The sequence below is a fragment of the Podarcis bocagei genome, assembly GCF_964188305.1.
Source record: "Podarcis bocagei genome assembly, chromosome: 16".
Taxonomy (NCBI): domain Eukaryota; kingdom Metazoa; phylum Chordata; class Lepidosauria; order Squamata; family Lacertidae; genus Podarcis; species Podarcis bocagei.
The window spans coordinates 17,778,176-17,805,426 of record NC_138142.1 but is presented as its reverse complement, the minus strand read 5'-3'; the positions used below and the strand labels follow the sequence as shown (position 1 = coordinate 17,805,426).

General features: G+C 45.6%; 2 protein-coding genes across 2 annotated transcripts; one reads left to right on the top strand and one right to left on the bottom strand.

Annotated features, from left to right (window-relative positions):
• The first annotated feature begins 1,681 nt into the window (after positions 1–1,681).
• On the top strand, positions 1,682–19,501 carry P2RX6 (purinergic receptor P2X 6). The gene is given in 13 exon segments (XM_081174986.1): positions 1,682–2,088; positions 2,091–2,221; positions 4,164–4,314; positions 4,671–4,742; positions 6,657–6,732; positions 8,449–8,542; positions 9,290–9,370; positions 11,055–11,196; positions 13,936–14,045; positions 15,048–15,141; positions 15,784–15,849; positions 16,036–16,113; positions 18,625–19,501. Coding segments are annotated over 13 exon segments (1,428 nt in total). The 5' UTR covers positions 1,682–1,845; the 3' UTR covers positions 18,715–19,501.
• A 656-nt stretch (positions 19,502–20,157) lies between these two features.
• On the bottom strand, positions 20,158–26,339 carry TMEM17 (transmembrane protein 17). Its single transcript, XM_081175190.1, has 4 exons — positions 25,914–26,339; positions 23,552–23,655; positions 22,430–22,543; positions 20,158–20,841 (listed from the first exon to the last, which is right to left on the bottom strand). Exons 1-4 carry the CDS (start codon positions 26,029–26,031, stop codon positions 20,521–20,523), a joined length of 657 nt encoding a protein of 218 aa, XP_081031316.1. The 5' UTR covers positions 26,032–26,339; the 3' UTR covers positions 20,158–20,520.
• Between the last annotated feature and the right edge of the window lie 912 nt (positions 26,340–27,251).

Genomic DNA, 27,251 nt, shown 5'->3' with positions numbered 1-27,251 from the left:
GCGATGTAAGGTCGTTTTCGAGCTTCGTCCTGTCGAGCGGAGTTGGAAACTTTGTCCTGAGCTGCTCCGGGGATCGCAAGCTCGATCCCCCTCGGAAACGCCGTGGCTTATTTCGAATTAAAATTGTAATCTGTTCGAAAACGGGGTTCAGGGTTGGTTTGCGGGGTTACAAAGCAATTTTATGTTATTATTACAGTATTTTATTTATTATTTATTAATTTTATTTATTGAATAATAATAATAATGAATAATATAATAATATTGAATAATAATATTGAATAATATTGAATAATAATAATAATAATAATAATTGAATAATAATAATAATACCGCCTTATACCCCAGGGGTCTCAGGGCGGGTCACAGAATAAAATGAAGATATAAAACCACAAAATGCCTAATAAAAATAAAAACAAAAGCCCAATAGGCCCCCCCAGTATAATATTACTGTGAATATGTTTTCAATAAAGGGAAATAAATGTTACCATTACATTTCATATGCCAGGATGCCCCTGCCCCAGAAATCCAAAACACCAGGAAAGGTGCGGTCATTTTAATTTGTGATGATATTTCCTATTTTATTTTGCAATAATAATAATAATAGTAATAATTTATTTATACCCCGCCGGTCTACCTGGGTTTCCCCAGCCACTCTGGGCGGCTTCCAACAGAATATTAAAATACAATAGTCTATTAAACATTAAAAGCTTCCCTAAACAGGGCTGCCTTCAGATGTCTTCTGGAAGTCTGGTATTTATTTTTCTCTTTGACAGAAGCGGCTTAGTCATGCTGGCCACATGACTCAGAAGCTGTACGCCGGCTCCCTCGGCCAATAAAGCGAGATGAGCACCGCAACCCCAGAGTCGGCCACAACTCGACCTAATGGTCAGGGGTCCCTTTACCTTTACCTTTATATATATAGGGTGCCTACATTCCACATGGACTGGTTGCATGGCAACATGTGCAAAGGGCTTTAGATACCTATTAAGTCCATAAATTACCATATAGCATATACAGTGGTACCTCAGGTTACATACGCTTCAGGTTACAGACTCTGCTAACCCAGAAATAGTACCTCGGGTTAAGAACTTTGCTTCAGGTTGAGAACTGAAATTGTGCTCCTGCGGCGCAGCAGCTGCAGGAGGCCCCATTAGCTAAAGTGGTGCTTCAGGTTAAGAACAGTTTCAGGTTAAGAATGGACCTCCGGAACAAATTAAGTACTTAACCCGACGTACCACTGTATGCAACATAAAAAACAGCAACAATTTGTTGTTGACAAAGGGCAGCTGGACATATAAAGGGCCCCATTACCTTCAGTAGCTAAGGGCCTCATCAAACCTAAATAATAATAATAATAATAATAATAATAATAATAATAATAATAATAATAATAATTTATTTATACCCCGCTCATCTGGCTGGATTTCCCCAGCCACTCTGGGCGGCTTCCAACAAAACACTAAAATACAATAACCTATTAAACATTAAAAGCTTCCCTAAACAGTGCTCCCTTCAGATGTCTTCTAAAAGTTTAGTAGTTATTTTTCTCTTTGACATCTAATGGGATGGCATTCCACAGGGTGGGTGCCACTACTGAAAAGGCCCTCTGCCTGGTTCCCTGTAACTTGGCTTCTCATAGTGAGGGAACCGCCAGAAGGCCCTCGGCGCTGGACCTCAGTGTCCGGGCACTGGACGGAGTACCTCAGAAGGTGGAGGACTCTCCTTCATTGGAAGTTTTTCAGCAGAGGTTGGATGTTTTTTAGTTGAGATTCCTGCATTGCAGGCGGTTGGACTAGATGATCCTTGGATCCCTTCCAGCTCTACAGTTCTGATTCCAGTTAGCCCATGGAGACAACAGCCACGTCCTTGTTGACCCTCCTTTCCAATTTTAGTCGCCCATTATCAGGCCAGCTTTATTTTACCCTCCCCTCCTTGCTGCTTTGGAAGATGCTGACACAGATCCTCACATCTTCTGCGTTTTCTGAAAAGTTGCCTCTTTGCCTGCTCTTCTCCACCTGGGCAGCAGGCCAGGAGGATGTGGCATCCTCCGTCAGCTTCTGCTGTCGGGATTTCACAGCCAGCCGGCCATGGGGGATTCCTGGAGCCATTCCTGCTTCGGCTTTCTGGATTATAAAACAGAGAAGTTTGCGCTCACCAGGAATAGGAAGGTCGGAGTCTTGCACCGCCTGATCCAGCTCGGGATCGTGGGCTACATCCTCGGGTAAGAGCTGCGGAAGCAGCGAGACGGGTGTTGAGAAGCCTTTGAAATCGCAAGTCACTGACGTTTCTGAGACGTTGCTGGTGAGCTGGTGAATTGCTGCATTGGGTGGATTTACGGTCCTCCAGCCTGACTTCTGGCTCTCTTTTTTAAGTGCCCTAGAAGCAGCCTCTTTTGCAGGAGGAACTGCAGCCATGCAGGAATCCAGCTTCCTCACACATCCCACCCTTGTTCCACCTTTGCCTGGGGTTGCCACATTCCTCCAGCTAGCCCTGCTCCTCTGCCTTTTAACGCCGACGTCAGAGTTTTTGCCCAAATGAATCACGGTGGTGAAAGCAGGTAGATTGCTCGCAGTCCCCAATTCGCTGAATGGGAAGCAACACACAGTCTTCTCCACCCTGGAACTTTGGAACTCCCTGCCTATTGACATAAGGCAGGCACCTTCTCTGTACTGTATTCTTTTCAATGTCTGCTATTAAAAAAAAAATTCCTGTTTAGACAAGCTGACCCAGGTGCTTAGAAAGCTGGTGAAAGTTTCAATTTGCTTTTAGTCTTTTGTTATTTTAACTTTTTGGAAATCTTATTATTCTTAGTGATAATTTTATTGTTTTATCTTTTTTATAAACCCCTTTGAGGGGTTTTTTTTACAATCAAGCAGTGTATAAATGTTATGAAATGAGTAAATAAGTTTATTTATTTATTTCATAACATTCATATACCCTGGACTGTCAAACAAAACAAAACCTCAAAGCAGTTTTTGGACTCAGGCTGGGTACACACCATACATTTAACGCCTCCCTCTCTCGCCCCCAAGCATATTGGGAACTGCAGTTTACCCATCCCAGCGCTACAATTCCCAACACCCTCAACAAACTACAGCTCCCAGGGTCTTTTAGGGTTGGGCTTTAAGTTCATGGCAGGAATGTCCTTGCATGAGCCTCTGCCAGCACAGCCAGCGCTGAGTGAAGATGGCAACCCCAGTCCAAAACAACTGTGAGGCACCGAGTTCAAGAAAGGCTGCAGAGGGAAATAGCTCCGGGCTTAATAATAATAATTTTATTATTTATACCCCGCCCATCCAGTTATTGCAATCGTGCATGCTGAGGCTCAGGGATGGGGGCCACATGACTGAGGGCCACATGAAAGTGGTGGGCGGGGCCAGAGGCGAAAGTGGGTGGAGCAACGAATGCAAATTTCCCCTTTTCCCAGTAGGTTAGTTTCAACACACACTTGTGCAGCTCTCACGACCTTCCTCCTAAACAAGGGGCATGATCAGTGTTCAAGACAGGCAAAACACACTCAAGGGATGGATCTACACACAGGGGGGAAATGCTATAAAGAAGTCAGAAATTAAATTGTTATAACAAAAGGAAAAAAACCGCTATAGAAAATCGCATAGAATTTTTTGCTCTCTGGCGCCATCTGGTGTTGCATGTTTATAATGCATTCAAGATGCTGTTTTCTGACTAACGTAGCAGAGTCCAAGCAGTGCATGAGTCAGGGCTGGGGAGAGATGTGGCTGGGGAGACTTCCGAGGGCCAGATAGAGAGGAGTGGAGGGCCGCATTCATTCCCGGGGTTCCCTGCTGCAGAGGACCTTAATGAACAGGCAGGCTCAAATCCATGCTTATTTATGGTATTGTAAAGTTGGAAAAGGCCTTCAAAAGGGCAGACTCCTTTGTACACATAGTCGAACACTAAATAACAGTCTAATCTCTGAAGGGATGGAAATGAGTAAGGTTGAGGAGCTTCTTGGTCAGGGTGTTCCACTGCAGGGGTGCCACCACAGAAAAAGGCCCCGCTCCTTGCAGCCATCTGGAAATGCTGAGGCAATTTTAGCAGATGATCTCCAAGGGTGGGGCAACATATCTGGAGCATGGAAGAGGGGTTCTTTTAAGTGTGCATGTTAAGCATCTTGGATCCCTGTTCTTTCTGCTGCCTCGCAGGTGGGTGTTTCTAGCCAAAAAGGGCTACCAGGAGAAAGATACTGACCCTCACATCTCAGTGATCACCAAACTGAAAGGGATTTCGGTCACACGCGTCCGAGAGCTTGGGGACCGAATCTGGGATGTGGCAGATTACGTGAAACCCCCTCAGGTATCCTTTCTTTGGCCTTGTGGCCACAAAAGAATTACCCATCTGGATCAGGCCATATGAAAAATTGAGACGGAGAAGTTTGTGGTAGTAATACTACTACTAGGAGTAAAGTTACAAACAGTAGTAAAGTAGTGGTAAAGTTAGTAATACTGGGAAAGTTGTGTTGTTTATTTATTTTAAATCTTTTATACACCACTTTGTTTCTTAAAAATTCAGCAGTGTACCATATAAGAACAAACAAGAGCATTAAACCAAAAATAAAACCAATAAGATGCATATCAAAACAAATAATATGGGGCATTAAAAAAACAACAACAACCAACAACTGAATGTACGTGTTTTGAAACATTTCATAGGGGGAAAACGTGTTCTTTGTGGTGACCAATTTCATTGCTACTCCGAAGCAAGTGCAAGGATCATGTCCAGAGGTACGTCGCTGGCTTTTCTTTATCGGTAATTTTTTGCTTCCTCTACAGTCGCTGGAGGCAGGAACCTTTTGGAGCCAGGTATGACTGGTGGGCGGGGCCAGAGGCAAAAGTGGGTGGAGCAACAAATGTAAATTTTACCATTGTACAACAAATTGGTGCCAGTGCAGAGGTAACATGCAAGGCAGAGATCACATCCGATGCCGTTCTCTATCCAGGGAAGCAAGGGTTCAAGGACACACCCCAGCCCCTTTAAAAGATATGGGAACTAGATTAATACACAAATAGAAAAATTATTAGAATTGGCACACAAATTCTTCCCAAGGATTGGACTAGAATTTGGGAATCACAATCCTTAAAATCTGTTAAGTTGTGGGTGAACATATCAGACGACACAGCGATTCTTCAAACTGCTCTTGTTTATTCACAGGCCAGAACAGAACTGAACTGAAGGGTTCAGCCAGCCTGCTTATATAGAGCTCCACTAGAACGCTTCAGTAACCATTTTCTGTAACTATCCAATCTCTGAATGTCACTTTCAATCCCTTATTTGCATATGTGGACCTGAGTGAAAACTATCTACAGTATCCCTCTGCTGGCCCAGGGTTAACTTCAGTACATAACAAAATCTGCTTTCAGTTTTCTTGCAGAAAACTCATTGAAACTCAATGAAATTACTACACAGGTAGTATTGCACTCTTTTGCAAATGTCAAAAATATCATTTAATTGTTGGAGGGGTTGCAGTAGTTGGAAGGGAACCCGAGGGTCATCTAGTCCAACCCCAGGCAATTCAGGAATCTTAGCTAGATCATACATGATTTTACTTGGTCTTTGTTATTTTAACCCATGTGCAACCGTACTCATTCTGTGTCCCTATTTTACAGTTTTGTTTTTCATCTTTTGATAGTCATCAGTTATTATATTTGTCCTCTCTGCTTTATATACAGTATTAAACGAAATGAAAACAAACCTTTATTGTTTTTAAAAAAGGACATGTCCCAGCTAGGCTAAAACTCTTGAGGAGAGTGCAAGGCAGGGCCTGGGAGAGACGCGGCCTGGAAGGGGTTGTTTGGCTTCGGGAGGGCCAAATAGAGAGTTCTGGGGGCCACATTCAGTCTGGAACTCCCCCACCCCTGTTGTGCAGTTTGACCTCTCTGCCCGAGCCCCGGAGAAGCACCTCTCAACCATTCGCCTGCTCTCAGCCCAAATCATAGACCAGATTGCATCACTGTAGGCATAATAGAGCCTAGGGCTTGCTGATCAGAAGGTTGGTGGTTCGAATCCCTGTGATGGGGTGAGCTCCCGTTGCTCGGTCCCTGCTCCTGCCAACCTAGCAGTTCGAAAGCACGTCAAAGTGCCAAGTAGATAAATAGGTACCACTCTGGCGGGAAGGTAAACGGCGTTTCCATGCGCTGCTCTGGTTCACCAGAAGCAGCTTAGTCATGCTGGCCACATGACTGTCTGCGGACAAACGCCAGCTCCCTCAGCCTGTAAAGCAAGATGAGCGCTGCAACCCCAGAGTCATCCACAACTGGACTTGACGGTCAGGGGTCCCTTTACCTTTAGGCATCACAGCAGCTTATTCTGTGTCGGTTCAGGTAATCCAACATCAGGCATCCCCAAACTCGGCCCTCCGGCTGTTTTGGGACTACAACTCCCATCATCCCTAGCTAACAGGACCAGTGGTCAGGGATGATGGGAATTGTAGTCCCAAAATAGCTGGAGGGCCGAGTTTCGGGATGCCTGTCAACATCATCGCAGCAGCAAGGGGCCGGCCAAGTTGCCCTGAGACCCTGTGTCAGGTCTGTGGGTGCCCCTTCCCGCTAGAGCTTTATAAAGGCATGCCAAGCGGACGGTCTCACAGGGGTCCCCTGCAGATGCTTTTCCTTCTCAACAACTGTCTTCCCCTCCTCCAGCATCCTTCCATCCCTGATGGGAATTGCAGGAAAGATGAGGACTGTTCGCCAGGACAGCCGGTAGTCCACGGAAATGGTAAGGAGGTCTGTTTCAGTCCTGGTCCCTACCCGCTGCTCTCTGCATCACCCACATCTGAACACCGAATATAGCACCAGTTTCTCAGCAGTTGCAGCTTGCAAGGCTCCCTCTTGCAGCCTTCCCCAACCAACAGCAGGGGGAGCCATTTTCCGTTTCGCCTCAGGCTGCAAAATGTACTGGGCCGAACCCTTGGCGAACCCTGCCAATGGAAGTTGCAATCCGAGAATATCTGAAGGACACCGGGTTGGGGAAAGCTTCCCTCTTGTTTTTACATTTCTCCTCTGCATCCTTCCCTCCATTCCCCAAAAGCAGCCAGCCGTGCCACAAGTTACAAAAACTGCTCGATTTCTTACTAGCAGCCTTGTTAGCTGTTGTTGCTAAAGGATTCCAAACCACCGATGCCAATTGGAAATCAGTGCAGTTTATGTTGGGGATAATTCAGACAGAAATTCCCAGGTGTCAAAAAAGGCTATTTATGTATGCCACTACTGCGGCCCGGGGACGCGGGTGGCGCTGTGGGTAAAACCTCAGTGCCTAGGACTTGCCGATCGCATGGTCGGCGTTTCGAATCCCCGCGGTGGGGTGCGCTCCCGTCGTTTGGTCCCAGCGCCTGCCAACCTAGCAGTTCGAAAGCACCCCCGGGTGCAAGTAGATAAATAGGGACCGCTTACTAGCAGGAAGGTAAACGGCGTTCCGTGTGCTGCGCTGGCTCGCCAGATGCAGCTTGTCACGCTGGCCACGTGACCCGGAAGTGTCTGCGGACAGCGCTGGCTCCCGGCCTATAGAGTGAGATGAGTGCACAACCCTAGAGTCTGGCAAGACTGGCCCGTACGGGCAGGGGTACCTTTACTGCGGCCCGTGTTTTGTTAGCCCAGAAATGGAAAGCGAGCAAGGTCCCGACTAAAGAAGAATGGCAACTTAAATTGATGAAATATGCACAGCTTGTGGACCTAACATATAGAACAGGAGAACAAGAAGAACATAATGTTTAAAGAAGATTGGAAAATGTTTATTGATTATATGGGGGAAATTATGTACACTTGAAAACGTTGGCAAGCATTAAGATAAATTCAACAGTGTAAATAAGTTTTGATGGATGTAATAATGGAATATTGAATGGTTTAGTTTATGTAAAATATGCAGGGATTTATGTTATACAAAATGAATCATAGAAAGAGAAGAAGTCATTGGTATTTTAAGGTTGTTTAAACGAATATTCTAAAATGTAAAACAGAAAATTGAATACAATTTTGTCGGAAAAGGAAATCAGTGCAGTTTGGAAAAGTTCAGTCAGCCACCTTGATTTAAACAGCACCCAGTTGTATCTCAGGAACCAGCAGGCAAAATTTGGCCACATGATTCCAAGAGGTGTCGAAATGCATAGCGAATATTTTCTAAAACATATAGCAGATGAAGCCACCTCATACTGAATTAAACCATTTGCCCATCTAGCTCAGGATTATCTGAGCTTTCTGGGGTCTAATGGGCAAATACGTCAATCTCAGTATCTCTCAGTTTCTGCTTTTCCCAATTTCATTTATTTAACAGCATGCACATACAGCTTGAGTGTCAGAAAATTTCTAAGTGGTTTCCAAAAATATAGGCTAAAGCAATACTTTACATGGGGGAGTTGGGCTGCAGTGCACCTTGAAAGGAATAAAGGGCTTCGGTAAAAAGAAGACATAACTGATATGTGGTTTGGTTCTCTTGCAGGAGTAAAAACAGGGAAGTGTGTCCCGTTTGATGCATCCCATAATACCTGTGAGATCTATGGGTGGTGTCCGGTGGAAAACAAGACCTTGTCCAGGTATGCAAGTTGTCCTCTTTGATCCTGTTTCAACGACTACCTGTATCTCTGTCCCCCAAACCCACCGCAAGCCAGCCAGACATCTTCAGCTGGGGAACAGGTAGTAGCTGCTAACCAAAGAAGACATTTGGTTAAGAGAGGTGGCCCCTCCCACAAGGTGTATTGCTGGTCAAATAGGCATTGCAGGTTTTCCCCCCAGATGATACCAAAAGCCTTGAGAATCTGTTTAGTCAGAGGGAAAAGTAAGGCAACTACATCGCACTTGGTACCAACTCCTCTTTCAAACCACCTTCAAGGGTGGGGGGAGTTAACACTATTTTTGGTCTCCAAGAGGGAACTTTGCCCAAATTATTTTTAAAAATGAAAACAAATTAAATACTTGTTTAGCTAAGCCTAACAAATATGTAGGCTGGTGCCATTGTTTTTAGCTAATCTTTTATTTTTATTACTTTTTGAATGTTTTAGATAGCTGCTTTTAACTGTTTTATTGATTCGTTCTTTTATAAACTGCTTTGAGGGGTTTTTTTCTACTTCTTACAACCAAGCAACATATAAATGACATGCTGTATGTGTAAGTAAATAAAGAATCTGCCACCACGTATTATCAGACATGCACCAGAAACTTCAATTTCTCATGGAAAGGTAGCTTAACTTATTCCCCAAGAGCCTGCAGGTTGTAAAAACCAAATGCTTGCATTCCTTCCACGAATGCGTTCATAAGGCCCACCTATTCTGTCTTCTACCTAGGAAACCACTCTTGGCTGAAGCGGAGAATTTCACTCTCTTTATTAAAAACACTGTCAACTTTACCAGGTTTAACTTCTCCAGGTAAGGGCTGAGATCTTTAAAGCAGGGTGGGGGCGGTTTTCACAGAGGGTTTGGGATACTGTTTGCAAACAGGAGTGTCAGTCATGGCACCAACACCCAACGCACTGTTGACACAGGTTAGATAGGTTGTGCAGGTTTCTGTATGGTCTAGAAACTCTGCAAAGTTTATAACAGTGCCACAAAATATCTCTTTGGGTTCTTGCTTTTTGGGGATGTTATTGTTTTATATTGTATTGCAGGTGGTTTTTAAAAAGTTTTTATTTATAATTTTCAGATTTATACATTTCAATTTTACAATCATTTTAACATATCCTTCCCCCTCCTTCTGCGGTTCCTTAAATTTATTTTTTAAATATCTTCTGCATATCCAAATTCATTTAATTTGCTCATTTAATTATCTGCTTTAAATATATACTCTTTGGAAACTGTAGGTTATTACAATAATCCTGCCAATGTTTTTATCTGTTTGTAACTTATCTGTAAATATTCCACAAACCATTTCCGTTCTTTTATATATATAAAAGAAGCTTATCTTGATTTCTTATTTTTTCGGTAAGTTTCACCATTTCTGCATTTTCCATATGTTTTTGTATTCATTCTTCCTTTGCTGGGACTTCTGCTTCTTTCCATTTTGGGGTGAGTAGCATTCTTGCTGCTGTAGTAGCATACATACCGGTAAATAAATTTCTATACAGTTTAAGTAGTTCTGTCACTATAATTCCCAGTTTTCTGCACTATATGATATGGCAGCCTTTCAACTTCATGGGGTGTGTCTCCATGCGCACGGTATTTGCTGTTTTTGTCGTCTGTTTGGTGACTATTTTAGTATTAGGTAAAGGTAAAGGGACCCCTGACCATTAGGTCCAGTCGTGACTGACTCTGGGGTTGCGGCGCTCATTGGCCGAGTGAGCCGGTGTACAGCTTCCGGGTCAAGTGGCCAGCATGACTAAGCCGCTTCTGGCAAACCAGAGCAGCGCACGGAAACGCCGTTTACCTTCCCGCTGGAGCTGTACCTATTTATCTACTTGCACTTTGACGTGCTTTCGAACTGCTAGGTTGGCAGGAACAGGGACCAAGCAACGGGAGCTCACCCCGTCGCGGGGATTCGAACCACCAACCTTCTGATCGGCAAGTCCTAGGCTCTGTGGTTTAACCCACAGCCCCACCTGCGTCCCTATTTTAGTATTAAGTGGCATATAAATAAAGGAAGGGACGCGGGTGGCGCTGTGGGTAAAACCTCAGTGCCTAGGACTTGCCGATCACATGGTCAGCGGTTTGAATCCCAGCGGTGGGGTGAGCTCCCGTTGTTCGGTCCCAGCTCCTGCCCACCTAGCAGTTCGAAAGCACCCCTAAAGTGCAAGTAGATAAATAGGTACCGCTTTATAGTGGGTAGGTAACAGTGTTTCTGTGTGCTGCGCTGGCGCTGGCTCGCCAGAGCAGCTTCGTCACGCTGGCCACGTGACCCGGAAGTGTCTTCGGACAGCGCTGGCTCCCAGCCTCTTAAGCGAGATGAGCACGCAACCCCAGAGTCGGACACGACTGGCCCGTACGGGCAGGGGTACCTTTACCTTTATCTTTACCTTTAAATAAAGGAAACAGTTCAGTTGCCACAAGGCTCTTTCTCCCAAGCTGCTATTACAACAGATTTCCCAAAGACTTTAATTTTTTTCATGCTTTCGTTCAGGACAAACACGCTGAAGACGACGGATGGCTCTTACTTCAAGGGGTGTCGATATGATGCCGTAGATGACCCTTATTGCCCCGTTTTTCGCATTCGTGACATGGTCGAGGCAGCTGGGGAGAGCTTTGAGGAGCTGGCTCACCAGGTAGGTCTCCCCTTTTGCTTCAGCAACCCATCCCACAAATGCAAGCGCGGAGGGCCAGGGCTCTTTGGGAACTGCTTCCCTCCCAGGAAAAGTCCATTAACTCCAGGTCACATTAACCTTAGAAAGGGAGTGCGGTGGCTTATGGGAAATGGATGAAGTCCCATCCAGCAGTGCCACTGCCGTAGCAGAGCGATTCAGCATCTGCTTTGTATACAGAACATCCCATGCCCAGCCCCTGGCAAAATCTCCAGGTAGGAAACCTCCTGCCTAAAACTCTGGAGAGCTGCTGCCAGTCAGTGTAGACAATACTGAGTTAGATGGACCAACAGTCTGATGCAGCATAAGGCAGCAAAAAAAGCTAACGCCATTCTAGGCTGCATCAACAGAAGTATAGTGTTCAGGTCAAGGAAAGTCTTACTCTTAGCATATGGTTACCAGATTTTTTTCAATGAGTCCGGGGACATATTTTTTTTGGAAGCTGAGTAGCAACAGGGAGTCAGTAGTGGGGATGGTGAGGCAAAAGACCCTGGGTCCAAGCACACATGCATATTGTATAAAGGTGCAAAGCCCTTCTTTCGTACCCTGTGAAACAAATGCACAGACTGTAAGGATATCAGGGGGTTACTCGAGAGCAATCAGGCAAATGCCTCCCTGGTCGGCTGTAAAGCCTCGTTATTGGTGCCAAAAACCCTTCACCATGCAGAGTGCCACTAAGTGGCTCACTCATTCACTGGCAGAATCTGTGAGTGGGCGGTCCTTAAACCTTCCCCAGCAGAGTAGTTTTTTGACGCCCAATCTGCGCCTCCCCTCTCGGCGCCGAAGCCTACTGTGCAGGGAGGGTGTGGGCAACGGAGGACCTCTCTCCTCCCCGCTTTGCCCAGGCAAGGTGTCCTGGCACCGCCTCGCCTCCTCCAAGCCCTGAAGCTCCTCTCCACTGGAGGCGTGGCTACTCTCCTCCGCTGAGGAGGTGCTGCTTCCCACAATCTTTGGGGGCTCTCTGTAATCCATCTGGCTTTTCCCCTCTCATCCCTGAGCCGATGGCAGTTCCCTGACACAGACTTTTTAAAAAATTGGGCAACAGCCGCCCGCCCGCAACTCCCAAATCTCTCCCGATCAGTCAAAACAAAGGGGGAAGGGGGCAGGAGATCTGTACCGCCGGATGCCCCCGGTTCCCCTTTTGCAGTGGTGGCAGCAGCGGCAGTCAGCAGCCCAGAGCACAAGACACATCATATGGGGACTTCCAGCAAGGAAAAATGGCGGGTGCCACAGCAGCGAGCAGCTCCTGAAGCCAGCCAGAGCCAACTGTGCTATCAGACTGGCTCCAGGCTGCTGAAGCTGCCACTGCCACATTTCCCAGGGACAGATTTACAAATCTGGTGACATTCCAGGGACAGAATTTGTCTGGGGACAGATTTGCAAATCCAGGGACTGTCCCTGGGAACCGGGGACACCTGGTAACCCTATCTTAGCACTATTTTGCCTTGGTCAGACCACACCTGGAGTACTGTGTCCAGTTCTGGGCGCCACAATTTACAAAGGATATTGACGAGCTGAAACATGTGCCACCAAGATGATTAAGGGTCTGGAAACCAAACCTTAAAAGGAACTGTTGAGGGAATTGGGTATGTTTAGTCTGGGGAAAAAGGAGTCTGAGACTTGATATGATAGCCATCTTCAACTATCTAAAGGGCTGTCACAAAGAAGATGGAGCAAGCTTGTTTTCTCCTGCTCCAATGGCTTCAAGTTACAAGAATGGAGATTCCAACTAAACATCAGGAAGAACTTTCTAATGGTGAGATCTGTTTGACAGTGGGACGGACCACCTTAGAAGGTGGTGGACTCTCCTTCATTGGAGGTTTTTAAGCAGAGGTTGGATGACCATCTGTGATGGATGCTTTAGTCGAAATTCTTCCCTTGCAGAGGGTTGGGCGAGATGATCCTCAAGTTTCCTTCCAACTCTACAATTCTATGATTGCTATAAAAAAGAGAGAGAATTAGAGAGCTTGCAGCACCTGCATTTTGGTTCTTTAAAGCACATGGCTTCCTCCATAGAATCCTGGGAACTGTGGTTTGTTAAGTGCGCTGGCAATGGTAGCTCTGTGAGGCATAAACTACAGTACCCAGGATTCTTTGGGGGAAGTGTGAAATATACGCTGTAGATGTGACCTTCATCTTGGAACAGTGTGGGAAGGGGATCCACTGAAGCCACATTTCAGGTCCACAAATAACAACAATTTGGAGGTCCCGAGCCTCAAGGAGGTTAGATTGGTTTCATCTAGGGCCAGGGCCTTTTCAGTACTGGCCCCGACGTGGTGGAACGCTCTGTCACAAGAGACTAGGGCCCTGCTGGACTTGACATCTTTCCGCAGGGCCTGCAAGACAGAGCTGTTCCGCCTGGCCTTTGGTTTGGACTCGGTCTGATCCTTATGTTTCCCTCCCTTTATGGTCTTGATTTATCAGCTACTTTAAAATGAGGCTGTATTTTAAATTGCATTTTAACCTGTATTTTAAATTGGTGTTTTTTCCTCCCCCCCCCCCTTTTTCCCCTATTATGTTTTTACTGTGATTTTATTGGTGTTAGCCGCCCTGAGCCCAGCTCTGGCCAGGAAGGGCGGGGTATAAATTATTATTATTATTATTATCATCATCATGATCATCTCAATACTAATAGATCCCAGTGCCCTCTGTTCTTCTGCCCCATTAATATTAATCTTATGGCATTTGGTGGATCCCACACAGGGGGGCGCTATTGGCCTGCGGATCAACTGGGATTGTGACTTGGATCAGCCTCCTTCGAGATGCAGACCCTGCTACTCCTTCACTCTGCTGGAAAAGAAATTCAACTTCAGGTGGGCACAGCAGCAAGCAGGAGGGTGTGAAGGAAGCAGCGCGCAAGCCAGCCGTTCTGTCTTAAGTAGGAATGGGGGCGGGGAGGATTCAATTCTGCTTGCATTTAAAGGCGAACATGCCCAATTCACGTTTATTGAAACAGTACGTGAAACGAAACACAGCAACCTTTCGGAATCTACACTTCTCTGAATTTTGCAATGCCGAGAAATGTGCAGAAAAATGTATATGTTAGCAAAAAAAAAAGAGAGAATATATGCAAATGCACCAGGGGAAACTACTTTGCAATAATTTGTATATTGGGGGAAATTGCATATGTATTGGGAAAGAGCTGTGCTAAAAAACTGAGGCTCAGTGGTTTAGACCACAGCGCCACCTGTGCTCCTATACCTTCCTATTCATACAAGCCTTTGGAATCTGAAGCGCAGGTGATGCTGTCAGGGCAAACGGTGTTTTAATAGCTGGTTCCACATGTGTTCTGATGTATTTTGATGGTTGTTTTTAGCTAGTTCATTGCTATCACTTTGCATTTTGTTATGTTGCTTTTAAGCCAACTTTCCCCCCCAATTTAGCAGAAAGGAGGGATACAAATATAATTAAAAACCAACTAACTAAATAAATAATATGAGAGGTCAGGCACTCCTCGCATTATCTTGAACCCAAGTCGTCAAGGGTCCTGCCAGTCGATACAAGAACCTCAAACGTGGTCCAATAGCATGTGGGCCAAGCCACAGCTTCTGCAAGTACAGTGGTACCTCGGGTTACATACGCTTCAGGTTACAGACTCCGCTAACCCAGAAATAGTACCTCGGGTTAAGAACTTTGTTTCAGGATGAGAACACAAATCATGCAGTCGTGGCACAGCGGCAGTAGGAGGCCCCATTAGCGAAAGCAAGAGTCAGGTTAAGAACAGTTTCAGGTTAAGAACGGACCTCCGGAACGAATTAAGTACTTAACCCAAGGTACCACTGTACGCTGCTCATCTGCCTGCTTTCTTTCTTCAGAACCGCCTCCTATTATCGGGACCCCCTGAACCGGCAGTCTCGGAGCCTGTTAAAACTCTATGGTATCCGCTTTGACATTTCGGTCCACGGCCAGGTAAGGACCTCTGAGGCCCCATGTGCAGCGGATCCCTAGGGGAGGAGGTGCTATGCAGGGATCCCATTCATTGCCCCCCAAGTGTTAGAAACAGAGATATGAAAGCTAGGAGCTAAAGGGCACCTTAAACTGAGGTTACGGGTGCAACAACGGAATGTCTAGGTGAGCTTTTTTAATAACAAGAATACAAAGCTGAAAATGAGTGAACTGCAGCTAAAATATTATGTTCATTTTTCACACAGTCTAGACCTTCCCCTACCTACCCCCTAATATTCTGTTGCGCCACAGGCAGAAAGGGGGGGGGGGAGCTTATATTCCCAATTATTTGTGCCTTATATTTACCACAGAAGCTCAGTGCACCAGTGGCCTGACTTAGTAGATGAGTTTTCTATATAATGCAGGGGAAATCCCTAACTCACCAAGTATTTGAGACCCGTCAGCTACCCTCACCTGGTTTAGCCGACCAGTCAAAGCCGTTCCCAGGGTGTGGTTTCTGTCGCATGCTGACAGCTTCTAAGAGCCACAGATGAGTGCAGGGTGGGGATGAAAGACAGACAAAAAACCCCAGAAGGAGTGCAACATGTGTCCCCCACCAGAGTTACTACCCTTCCCCTAATACCCTACACTCTTTTTATTACTCAGGCTGGGAAGTTCAGCATCATTCCCACCGCTGTCAACTTGGGAACAGGAGCTGCCTTCCTTGGAGCTGTAAGTATGACCAGTAGAATAAAAAAGGCCCTTTTGGACTACAACTCCCATCAGCCCCTGGCCTTGCAGCTGTACGATGTCCCTGGGGCTGATGGGAGTTGTAGATCCAAACAAACAGAGAGCGCCGTGTTGGCCGAGGCTGGTCTGGATGCTGAATGATGTCATACTGGACTCTTGCCATCCTAGGCTGCCGTGGTTTGCGACCTCGTCCTGCTGTACCTCGATACGAAAGCCGAATTTTATCGGAGCGAGAAATACGAGGAGGTAACAGCGATCGGATGTGGGCTGATCTGGCCTCTTGCTTTTGTTTATGTGGATGTGGCTTCCTTTGAATTCCCTCTCTCTCCACCATGCCCTTTGCTGTAAACATCCCTTTGCTGCTGCCTTGCCTGCATGCTCCGGTTCCATCCCATTTAGCACTCGCTGTCACGCCCCATCGTCCCGCTGTGGGGAATCGCAGCCTCAGCAGCCCCTCATGCTCCCTGGGGACTGGCAGCGACCGGTCAGGGATCCTGAGAGGGATTGTGTGTCTGAAGGTGTTTGGCTCCCCAAGCCTTTACTTAAATTTTTTTGGGGGGTGTCCCTGCTAAAAGCAGAGGAACGTCGGTCTAAACCACTGAGCATGGGCTTGCCGATTTGGGCTTGCCAATTTGAAAGTCGGCGGTACGAATCCCCGTGACGGGGTGAGCTCCCATTGCTCTGTCCCAGCACCTGCCAACCTAGCAGTTCGAAAGCATGCCAGTGCAAGTAGATAAATAGATACCACTGGGGGGTCCATCTTCTGGCCCAAAGATGGAAAGTACAAGATATACCAACTATACAGGAGTGGCAGGCGAAGTTGACAGAATATGCAGAACTTGCCAAACTGTCAGGGAGGATCCGGGACCAGGGAGATCAAAGATACCAAAATAACTGGAGTAAATTTATTGAATATATAAAGAAGAATTGTAAAGAGGTCAAGACACTAGCAGGATTGACATAATACCTCCAATGTATAATAGTACTAATTTGAGAATGATGTGTGTGATGGAAAGAGGATAAATATACCAGTTGTGGGGAGGGAGGGGGGTCGTGACTCGGCAGAGTCAAAGGAAATGTATGGTGCTATTACAATTTGTTGAAAAAGAATATGTAAGGAAAACAATAAAAATTCACTTGGCGATAAATAGATACCACTGCAGCGGGATGGTAAACGGCGTTTCGATGCACTCTGGTTTCTGTCACAGTGTTCCGTTGCGCCAGAAGCGGTTTAGTCATGCTGGCCACATGACCCGGAAAGCTGTCTGTGGACAAACGCCAGCTCCCTTGGCCTGAAGAGCCACAACCCCATAGTCGCCTTTGACTGGACTTAACCATCCAGGGGTCCTTTACCTGTTACCTGGTAAAAGCAGGCTTTTCTGCATGCTAAAACCCAGCCCTCAGATCGTGGGGGCAGATTAAAAGTGAAAGAACACAAGGAGAACCTGCTGGATCAGGCCAATGGCCCCTTTAGCTCAGTATCCTGTTCTCACAGTGGCCAACCAGATGCCTCAGTGGGAAATCCACAAGCAGGATTCAAGCTCTCTCTCTCCTGCTGTTTCCAGCAACTGGTATTCAGAAGCATCGCTGCCTCCAGCCACGCAGTGCCTCTATTGAGCCATTGATAGTCTGATCTCCCATGCATTTGTGTAATCATGTTTAAAAGCCATCCAAGTTGGAGGTCCTTACGGGAAACAGTTCCACAGTTTAACTCTGTGCTGTGTGGTGTAGTGGTTAAGAGCGGTAGACTCGTAATCTGGGGAACCGGGTTCGCTTCCCCACTCCTCCACATGCAGCTGCTGGGTGACCTTGGGCCAGTCACACTTCTCTGAAGTCTCTCAGCCCCACTCACCTCACAGAGTGTTTGTTGTGGGGGAGGAAGGGAAAGGAGATGGTTAGCCGCTTTGAGACTCCTTAAGGGCCAAACTTTTTTCAAAGAGGGCCAGATTTGATGAAGTGAAGGGCCGTGGGGGCAGACCAAAGGGCCAACCAAAGTTGTTGAGCTTCTTTTAGGACTGACGTTGTTGAGGTTTTTGGGGGGGGGGGTTACCTCAGGAAATAAACTGCCACAGAGGCTAGTTAAAACCGACCAGAGGGCCGGATTAGGACCCCGAAATGGACTGTGGTCCATGCCTGCCTTAAGGAGAGTGAAAGGCGGGATATCAAGTACAAACTCTTCTTCTTCTTTTTCATAATAATATTTATTATTTTCAATACATAAACATAACACAAGAAAAAGTTAACAATAATAAAGGGAAAAGAATGAAACGGGAAAAAGAAAAAGAAAAAAGAATATAAAACATAAAATACAACAAATCACCACATAAACTAAAACTTAATTAATCAATTAAAATCCATCTTCATAAACATTTATTTGACTTCCTCAAATCTATTCCATCTGAGTTTCTTAGTAGTTATATATAGCAGTTTCCAATATCATTATTTCATAAAACCATATCACAGTCCAAACTCCTCTTCTTTTTCTCTGTCCCAAATCATCCAAAATTCATCTTCATTGGCTCTCCATGAGTTCTGGTGTTCTGTGTGAGGGGGAAAACTTTTCTCTATCTGCTGTCTCCCTGCCAAGCCTCCTTTGGTCCCCTTCTATCATGTCTTGCGTGCCTTTTCGCTAAACTAAAAAGTCCCAAACACTGCAACCTATCTTTAGTCCCCTTCTTTATTTTGCTTGCCCTTTTCTGAACCTTTTTCCAATGCCCACAGTACCTTTCTAATATGGTCCCTTTTCTACTTTTCCAGGCAAAGCCTCCGAAAACCAAAGTTGACGCAGCCACACTAGCCCTACAGACCACAGGCAAGAAATCTCAGGAGAGACCTAATGTGGGATAGATGCTCAAGCAGACAGGCAAGATCTCTCCTCCCTGCTTTGGATGCATTTGGTGTCCAACTGGGGTATTGCTTGAAAACAGACTCCTCCAACCAGGTGTTTTGGAGTACAACTCCCATCAGCCCCAGGGCTGGGCTGTCTGGGGTTGATGGGAGTTGTAGTTCAAAACCTTCAGAGGGTAGCAACAACACAGAGGTAGATATAGATGCCTTGCAGAGGTTTGGGACTACAATTCCCAACAACCCTGGGAGTTGTAGTTTGGGGAGGGCTGGTATAAAGGGTCTCAGATACCAGGGTGGGGGAAGCCCATCAAACCCACCCCTCTCTCTTCCTCTCTCAGATATAGAGATCCCATTGGAATAATTCTCAGCCACACTTCTGTCGAGGGAATCAAAACCTCCCCACATTAGTTTATCTTCCTGCTTCTGCCTAAAGATCACTTTTAGATGAAACCTGCTCTTTTCACCCTTTGCTATGGGACTTGCAGGTTTTCTTTACTTACGTGGGGAACTGGTGCATTTTCTTGGCGTCTATTTAAATTTATAGCCCACCACACCTCCCCGAAAAGGTGCTCAGCATACATACGATGAGAAGGTCCCTGCATTGCAGGGGGTTGGACTAGATGACCCTTGTCGCCCTTTCCAATTCTATGATTCTGTAAGGGTCTCTCTCTCTCTCTCTCTCTCTCTCTGACTGTAAACTGTGTATTGGGGCACATGACGACAGGTCTCCATCAAGTACTCAGGTCCCAGGTCAATTAATAAAATTAATTTATTATTATCACCATCATCAGTTTATTAATCACCTTCTACACAATCCTCTCAAGGCGATGTACAAAAATAATAAAAACAGTTTAAAACACACACACACACACACATTCCCAGAGTGGTTTAGCAATCAATCCCTTTTCCTAAGGAACTCTGGGAACTGCAGCTCTGGGAGGGGGAAGAGGGGCTCGCCTCATAACTCTCAGCACCCTTAACAAACAAACACATCCCAGGATATCAAACAGCTTCAAATGCTGTGCAAAGGCAGGGATAAAGAGGAGCATCTTTAATATACGATGAATCATATGCAATGATGATGCCCGACGCAGCACTGTAAAGAGGGAGTTCCACATCTTTAGGGTTTGCCTGCATATTTATTTATTTCTTACTTAATTTGAAATATACTTGGAGTCGAGAGTGGATTTCATGCTCTTTATTCAGTTCATAGTAGTGAGGAATGCCAGTTCCCCCAGAATGTCTGCTTTATATACATTATTTACACAATGGGCCCCACGTGATTGGCTAATTCCGGGATTCTCCTGTAGGCCAATCAGGTTGCAGATTCACTTCCACCTGAAGCTGGATTGGGTGGCTCCTGCGGACCAACCAGACTGCTGCATTCTGGATCCTATTGTTCTAGGACCAATCAGGCTGCTGCATTTTGGATCCTATTGTTCTAGGACCAATCAGACTGCTGCATTCTGAATCCTATTGTTCTAGGACCAATCAGGCTGCTGCCTTTTGGATCCTATTCAACTCAGTACATAACATAATTATTGCATTTATATCTCACCTTTTCCTCCAAGGAGCTCCAGGCAGCATACACAGCCCTTCCCCATCTCAGTTCAGTCCCTACAACAACCCTGTGAGGCTCTCAGGTTGGCCCAGGAGACAGTGCCTCGCCTGGGGTCTCCCAGGGAGCTTCGTATGGCCGAGTGAGGATTTGAACTCTGTTCTCTCAGATGTTACTCGACGACAGCATGCTGGCCCTCAGTGAGGACCACCGCCTCAAAAGGAAGACACCCCCCGCCCGTCACTCATTTAGCGCCCCTGTGCAGAAAGCAGGGCGGAGTCAGGGCTGACGGACAACCGAGCCCCCTGCTGGCTGCCCCTCGCACCCGGGCCCAGCCCGCCGGGCCCCTCCTCAAATTGCTTCAGGTAGAACTGCCTGGCTAGCTGCCTGGTCATCCCCTTGAGAGCAAAGACAGCCGCCGTGATCTCGGAGGCAAGGAAGAAGAGGAGGACCAGGTGGACGGCCGTCTCCAGTGGCAGGCGGATGATGTGTTCGTCGGTCAGGATGAACAGCAGGACGGGTGTCTCAATCAGGAAGGAGAGAAGGACAAAGCCGGCCAGTTCCGGGACCTGCAGGAGCCAAGGAACAGGGGAAGGTGCCTTTTACCCATCCATCCAGCTCAGTATTGCCTACACCAGGCTTCCTCAACCTCGGCCCTCCAGATGTCTCAATTCTTATATTGACTTCAGTTCCTTCTTATAATTTCTTACAACTCTATTTAATATTATTCTTGTTATTCTTTGCAAACTTTATCAAACCCGCCCTTTGTTCGAACTAGATGTTCTGTCCCTTTAAAAATTCCTTCACCTTACAGTACAGTGGAACCTCAGGTTACATACACTTCAGGTTACAGACTCCGCTAACCCAGAAATAGTGCTTCAGGTTAAGAACTTTGCTTCAGGATAAGAACAGAAATCATGCTCCGGTGGTGCGGCAGCAGCAGAAGGCCCCATTAGCTAAAGTGGTGCTTCAGGTTAAGAACAGTTTAAGGTTAAGTACGGACCTCCGGAACAAATTAAGTACTTAACCTGAGGTACGGTACCACTGTATAAAAAACTGTGATTGGAAACACTCTGTATCAGTCTTTAACATCAGCAGTCAGGAGCGCTTCAGCCCTGTTTTTGAGTTTGTTTGAAACTTAAACAGCTTATCTCGCATTCCTTTGTAAGTTTTTCTTAAAACCTTTTTTGTAAACTCAGGGATGCGTTTCAGCGCTCCTCTTGAGTTTGCTGGAAATCACTGAAAACCATTTAAGGTTTATAATGTTCTCTTAAATAGGGCTATGTTTAAAACTTGTCATTGAGGTTTTTATACCTTTTTTGTAAACTCGAGGAAGCATCTCAGCCCTGCTCTTGAGTTTGTTTGATATCGCTTAAAATCATTTAAGGTTTAAAATTCTTTATTTCCTTCTGAGGAAACTGATTAGTTCAGTGAAAAGAGTTTTGTAGCCGGCATCTCGTTAAGTCTTTGTTTAATTCTAGGTTAATTTTTCCTTAAATTTTTTGATTTTTGTTATTCAATTCTATAGTCGATTACCTCTCGTTTCAGGGATTTTCACGGCAATTCTTTTGTTTTGTGTAATGGTCTACACTGACTGGCAGCGCAAAACACATTGAAGGAGGGTGCGAAGAAAGGAACAGGGACAAGAGTGATGAACTATGCAGAGCTGGCTAAACTAACATATAAACTGCGAGATAAGGACAACTGTGACTTCAAAGAAGAATGGGAACTTTTTACAAATTACTTAAAAAGACAACAAAATGAATTGGACTCCTTGGCAGGTTTTGAACAAACATACACACATTTATTGATTGTTAACATAGCAGATAGATAATATAAGGATTTCTACAATTTCACAGAATGCAGAGAATCATATGTGCTGAAAAATCAGAGAGAGGAGCTGAGGGAAGTCTGGGGGGGAGGGCTTGATGGAGAGGTGGGGGCAGAAAGGGGGGAAATAATGAATATGATATGTTTTGATCTTTTGATATGTTGAAATTATTAATAAAAAAAACATTTTTTAAAAAAAGAAGAAGGAGGGTGCGAAGAAGAGAGGGGAGTGGCCTGGAGAAAATCCTGGGTGCCAGGCAAAGAGGTATGGAGGGCCACACTTGGCTCTCAGCCCTAAGGTTCGTCCTCCCTGCCTTGAGGCCTTACCTTCTCCTGCAGATTTCCGATAAACCCCAGGTAGAGCCGCAGGCCTTCGGCTGAGATGATCATCAGGTATGCACTGACCAGCAGGAACTGATAGTAAGCGGGCAGTAGGCTATACTGGAAGGAGGGTAGAAAGAGAGAGAACTAGTTGAAAAGGACTATCGTGTTTCCTCTAACTTAGAAAAATGTGATTGTACCGTAGGAAGGAAGGGGACCCTAGGGTCATCTAGCCCAACCCCTGCAATGCAGGGAATCACAGCTAAAGAATCTTCAGCAGATGACGCCCCCCCCCAAAGAAAACAACACTTGATCCCAACAGCTTTGGGGTTTCAGGCTGGTCTGTCCCTCCCCACCTGGAGATGCCAGGAATTGAATCTGGGGTCTACTCCTTCCACATGTAAAGCAGATGTTTTTCCGCCAAACTAATAATAATAATAATAATAATAATAATAATAATAATAATAATAATAATAATAATGTTATTTATATCCCGCCCTCCCCAGCCGAAGCCGAGCTCAGGGCAGCTAACAACAATAAAATAGTACAACATTCTAAAATCATTTCATTATAAAATTAATTCAACTCAAATTGATGGCAACCATTAGGCTAAAGTTCTGTGAAGATTGCCAAAGGAGGGAGTCAGGCTGTGCCTGACCAACCAAAGGCCAGCTCCGGTTTACAACAACAACAACAACAATTTATTATTTATACCCCGCCCATCTGGCTCGGTTTCCCCAGCCACTCTGGGCGGCTTCCAACACAATATAAAAATACAGTAATGCATCAAACATTAAAAGCTTCCCTAAACAGGGCTGCCTTCAGATGTCGTCTAAAAGTCTGGTAGTTATTTTTCTCTTTTGGCATCTGGTGGGAAGGCGTTCCACAGGGAGGGCGCCACTACCGAGAAGGCCCTCTGCCTGGTTCCCTGTAACTTGGCTTCTCGCAATGAGGGAACCACCAGAAGGCCCTTGGCACTGGACTTCAGTGTCCGGGCTGAATGATGGGGGTGGAGACGCTCCTCCAGGAATACTGGACCGAGGCTGTTTAGGGCTTTAAAAGTCAGCACCAACACTTTGAATTGTGCTCGGAAACATACAAAAGAAAAGGGGGGGAAACCCTGACTACCTTCAGTTCCAGCATGACCCCCTCCGACAGGCACCAGAATGGGAAGAAGAAGGCATTGAAGTACAGCATCATCTGTAACGGAAGACTGGAAAGCACTGTGTGGTCTGGAAAAGATGCCAAAAGTTTGCAGCAGCAGCATCTCAGGGAGAAAACAACCTTCTCTGGACCCGTTTGCCAGTGGCGCTGTATTTTTTCTCATTAAAGCTTTGGATAAGGCATCTTGCCAAGGGATTGTCCCAAGGTTGAATACAAGGTCGGCAGTTAATACAATTCAAAATTACTGTGAAACAAACAGGGGCTCTTGCATAGCTTTTAACTTGTTGAATTTACCGTATTTTTTGCTATATAAGACTCACTTTTTTCCTCCTAAAAAGTAAGGGGAAATGTGTGTGTGTGTGTTATGGAGCGAATGCAGGCTGCACAGCTATCACAGAAACCAGAACAGCAAGAGGGATTGCTGCTTTCACTGCGCAGCGATCCCTCTTGCTGTTCTGGCTTCTGAGATTCAGAATATTTTTTTTCTTGTTTTCCTCCTCCAAAAACTAGGTGCGTCTTGTGGTCTGGTGCGTCTTATAGAGCAAAAAATACAGTATATCCCACCCTTATAAACGTCAACTTGGTTTGGATTACAGTTTCCCTACGAAACCATCTTGCCCCATGCATTCCCACTCAACTGCTCTGATCTGCAGAACTAGCACTTTTACAGGTTTTTAACTTCGGAACTCCCTGCCGATTGACATCAAGAAGGCATCTTCCCGGTACTCTCTTCGGCGCCTGCTAAAAACACTTTGGTTTAGGCAAGCCTACCCAGACATGTACAATGCTGACCTATATTTTACTCTGGGTTTTCACTTACTGTTGAGTTATTATTGTTATTTTTGAATGTTTTAAAGAGCTGCTTCTAAGCGGTAATTTCATTCTTTTCGGAAACCGCTTTGAAGTGCTGTATATCAAACGCTTTATATAGGAATTTTATTCAACTGAACTGAATCACGACCACTTTATTAAATCATATTAATTGTTTTGATGAATTTGCTTTTGCTCTTTGCTTTCTTTTCTTCTTTTTTTCTTAAAATCATTTTTATTTGATTTTACAAATATAAAATTATAATACAACCATACACATACACATTTAAAGATTCCTCCAAATCTCTGGACTTCCCACCTTCCCTTCAGTGGGTCCTATTATTAAACCTTTTCTACCGCATCTTTTTCAATAGTCCATACTTTATATAACTCCATTTTCTCCCCCAGTACTTGCTACCTTACAAGTGTTATCACAATCCTGCTAATGTTTTCATCTGCTTACAGTGGTCTCCAAGAAAAATTATAAAAATTTCCCCGATTCTTTGTTAAAGTTTTGGTCTTCTTGGTTCCTGAGCTTTCCGGTCAGTTTTTGCCATTTTGGCATAGTCCCAACAGTTTAATTTGCTTCTGCTCTTTGCTTTCGTAATATGCTGCCTCGTTTTGCTGTTATAGCGATTGCAGTGTTTGTTGTTCTCAGTGCTGTTGTGAGCCGCTTTGAGCTCAACATTTGTTGCTGGCAAAGCGGAACACATTCCTGAGATAGCTCAGCCGGTAGAGCATGAGACGCTTAATGTCAGGGATGTGAGTTTAAGCCCCATGTTGGGCAAAAGATTCCTGCATTGCAGGGGGGCGGGGCTGAAATTAGGTGGCCCTTGTGGTCCCATCCAACTCTTACGATTTAATATTCCAAATATTAAATCAGATCAAATAAACTATAGAACCACAGAATGGTAGAATCATAAAATTGTAAATAGATGCTCTGCCACTGATCTACAGCCATGGAGACCACCCCCTTGGGAAGGGCTTTCATCGGAATCCTTGTTTGCCCCAGTTCAATGTTAAGCAGGGGCCAGCAAATTTTTTGAGCAGGGGGCCGGTCCACTGCCCCTCAGACCTTGTGGGGGGCCGGACCATAGCTGTCAACCTTCCCTTTTTTTGCGGGAAATTCCCTTATTCCAGCACCGTTTCCCGCTGCTATCCCGGATTGTTAGATATCCCGTAGACTGTCCCCGGGACAGGTGAGGCTGCTGATCCCTTATTTTTGAGGCTGCTGATCCCTTATTTTCAAATCTGAAAGTTGACAGCTATGGGCCGGACTATATTTTGAAGAAGAAGAAAAAAATGAATGAATTCCTATGCCCCACAAATAACCCAGAAATGCATTTTAAATAAAAGCACACATTCTACTCATGTGAAAACACACTGATTCCCAGACCATCTGCGGGCCAGATTGAGGCGATTGGGCCGCATCCGGCCCCCAGGCCTTAGTCTGCCTACCCATGGTTAAAAGCTTTCCCAGATCTTACTAAAGCCCACTCCTCAAATCTCATCATACCTGGGTGGTAGCTCTGTGCCAGGCCGCAGTCGCCAGTCTTGTTGTTGATGAAGAGGGACCCGCTGAAAGTTGTCAGCCCCCTCCGCAGGTTGGGAGGCAGTGGAGTCTGCAGGGCCATCACCCCCAATGTGTGGGGGGTCGCCCTCTGTTCCCCCACCCACCCTGCTGCTCTTGACCTGAATCAGGCAGCGCTGGGAAAGAAGATCTGCTAATTGCATTAAGAGACCGGGCAGCACAGCTGTCACTCAGACATATGGCTGGAGGAGGTTAATCCGGCTGTGCTGTGAGGGGAAAAAACCCAAAAGTTTCCTGGGTAAGGTTATCACATCTTTCTTTGCCCCTTTTCTAGTGCATTTTTGGAGAGATGTTGCCAACTTTTCGCTGCTCCTATGCCTTTATGAGCACTTTCTGCCTATGGATCTTAGCAAGGGATGCAAAAGTCTCCCGGGCTGTTATTTATTTAATAATAACAATAACAGTAACAACAACAATTTATTACTTATACCCCGCCCACCAGGCTGGGCTTCCAACAAAACTTTAAAAATACATTAAAACATCAGTCATTAAAAACTTCCCTAAACAGGGCTGCCTTCAGGTGTCTTCTAAAAGTCAGATACAGTGGTACCTCGGGTTAAGAACTTAATTCGTTCTGGAGGTCCATTCTTAACCTGAAACTGTTCTTAACCTGAGGTACCACTTTAGCTAATGGGGCCTCCCACTGCCGCTGTGCTGGGGTCATGCAATTTCTGTTCTCATCCTGAAGCAAAGTTCTTAACCCGAGGTACTATTTCAGGGTTTGAGGAGTCTGTAACCTGAAGCGTCCGTAACCTGAAGCATCTGTAACCCGAGCTACGACTGTAGTTGTTTCTTTCCTCGACCTTCCTCCCAAAGGAGCCCAGGTTTTCAAGCACACAAAGTAATTAAAACATCTAAAAACTCCACCACAGATGCTAACAGGGGAGAGATCTCGACTGAAAAGCCTTGTTGGAAGAGGAATGCTTTCAAGCTGGCACTGAGAAGACAAAGGAGGCCTAATATTTATTGGAAGGGAATTTCAAAGGGTTGGTGCCACCACACTAAAGGCCCTGTTTCAGTGAGGAGAAAACCTCCTCATAAGATGTTGTCAGCAGGAGCCCCTCACCCGCAGAACAGCGATCGACTGGGTATATAAGGGCTGAGGTGATATTTCAGGTATCTTGGTCCTGAGCTGTACAGGCCTTTATAAACCAGAATCCAACACCTTAGCCTGGCAGGTAATTGGTACCTAGTGCAATTCTTTCCTGGGTAGGGCTGGCTGGGATTGTTGGTAGTTGTAGTTTAAGGTAGTTTAAGATGTAG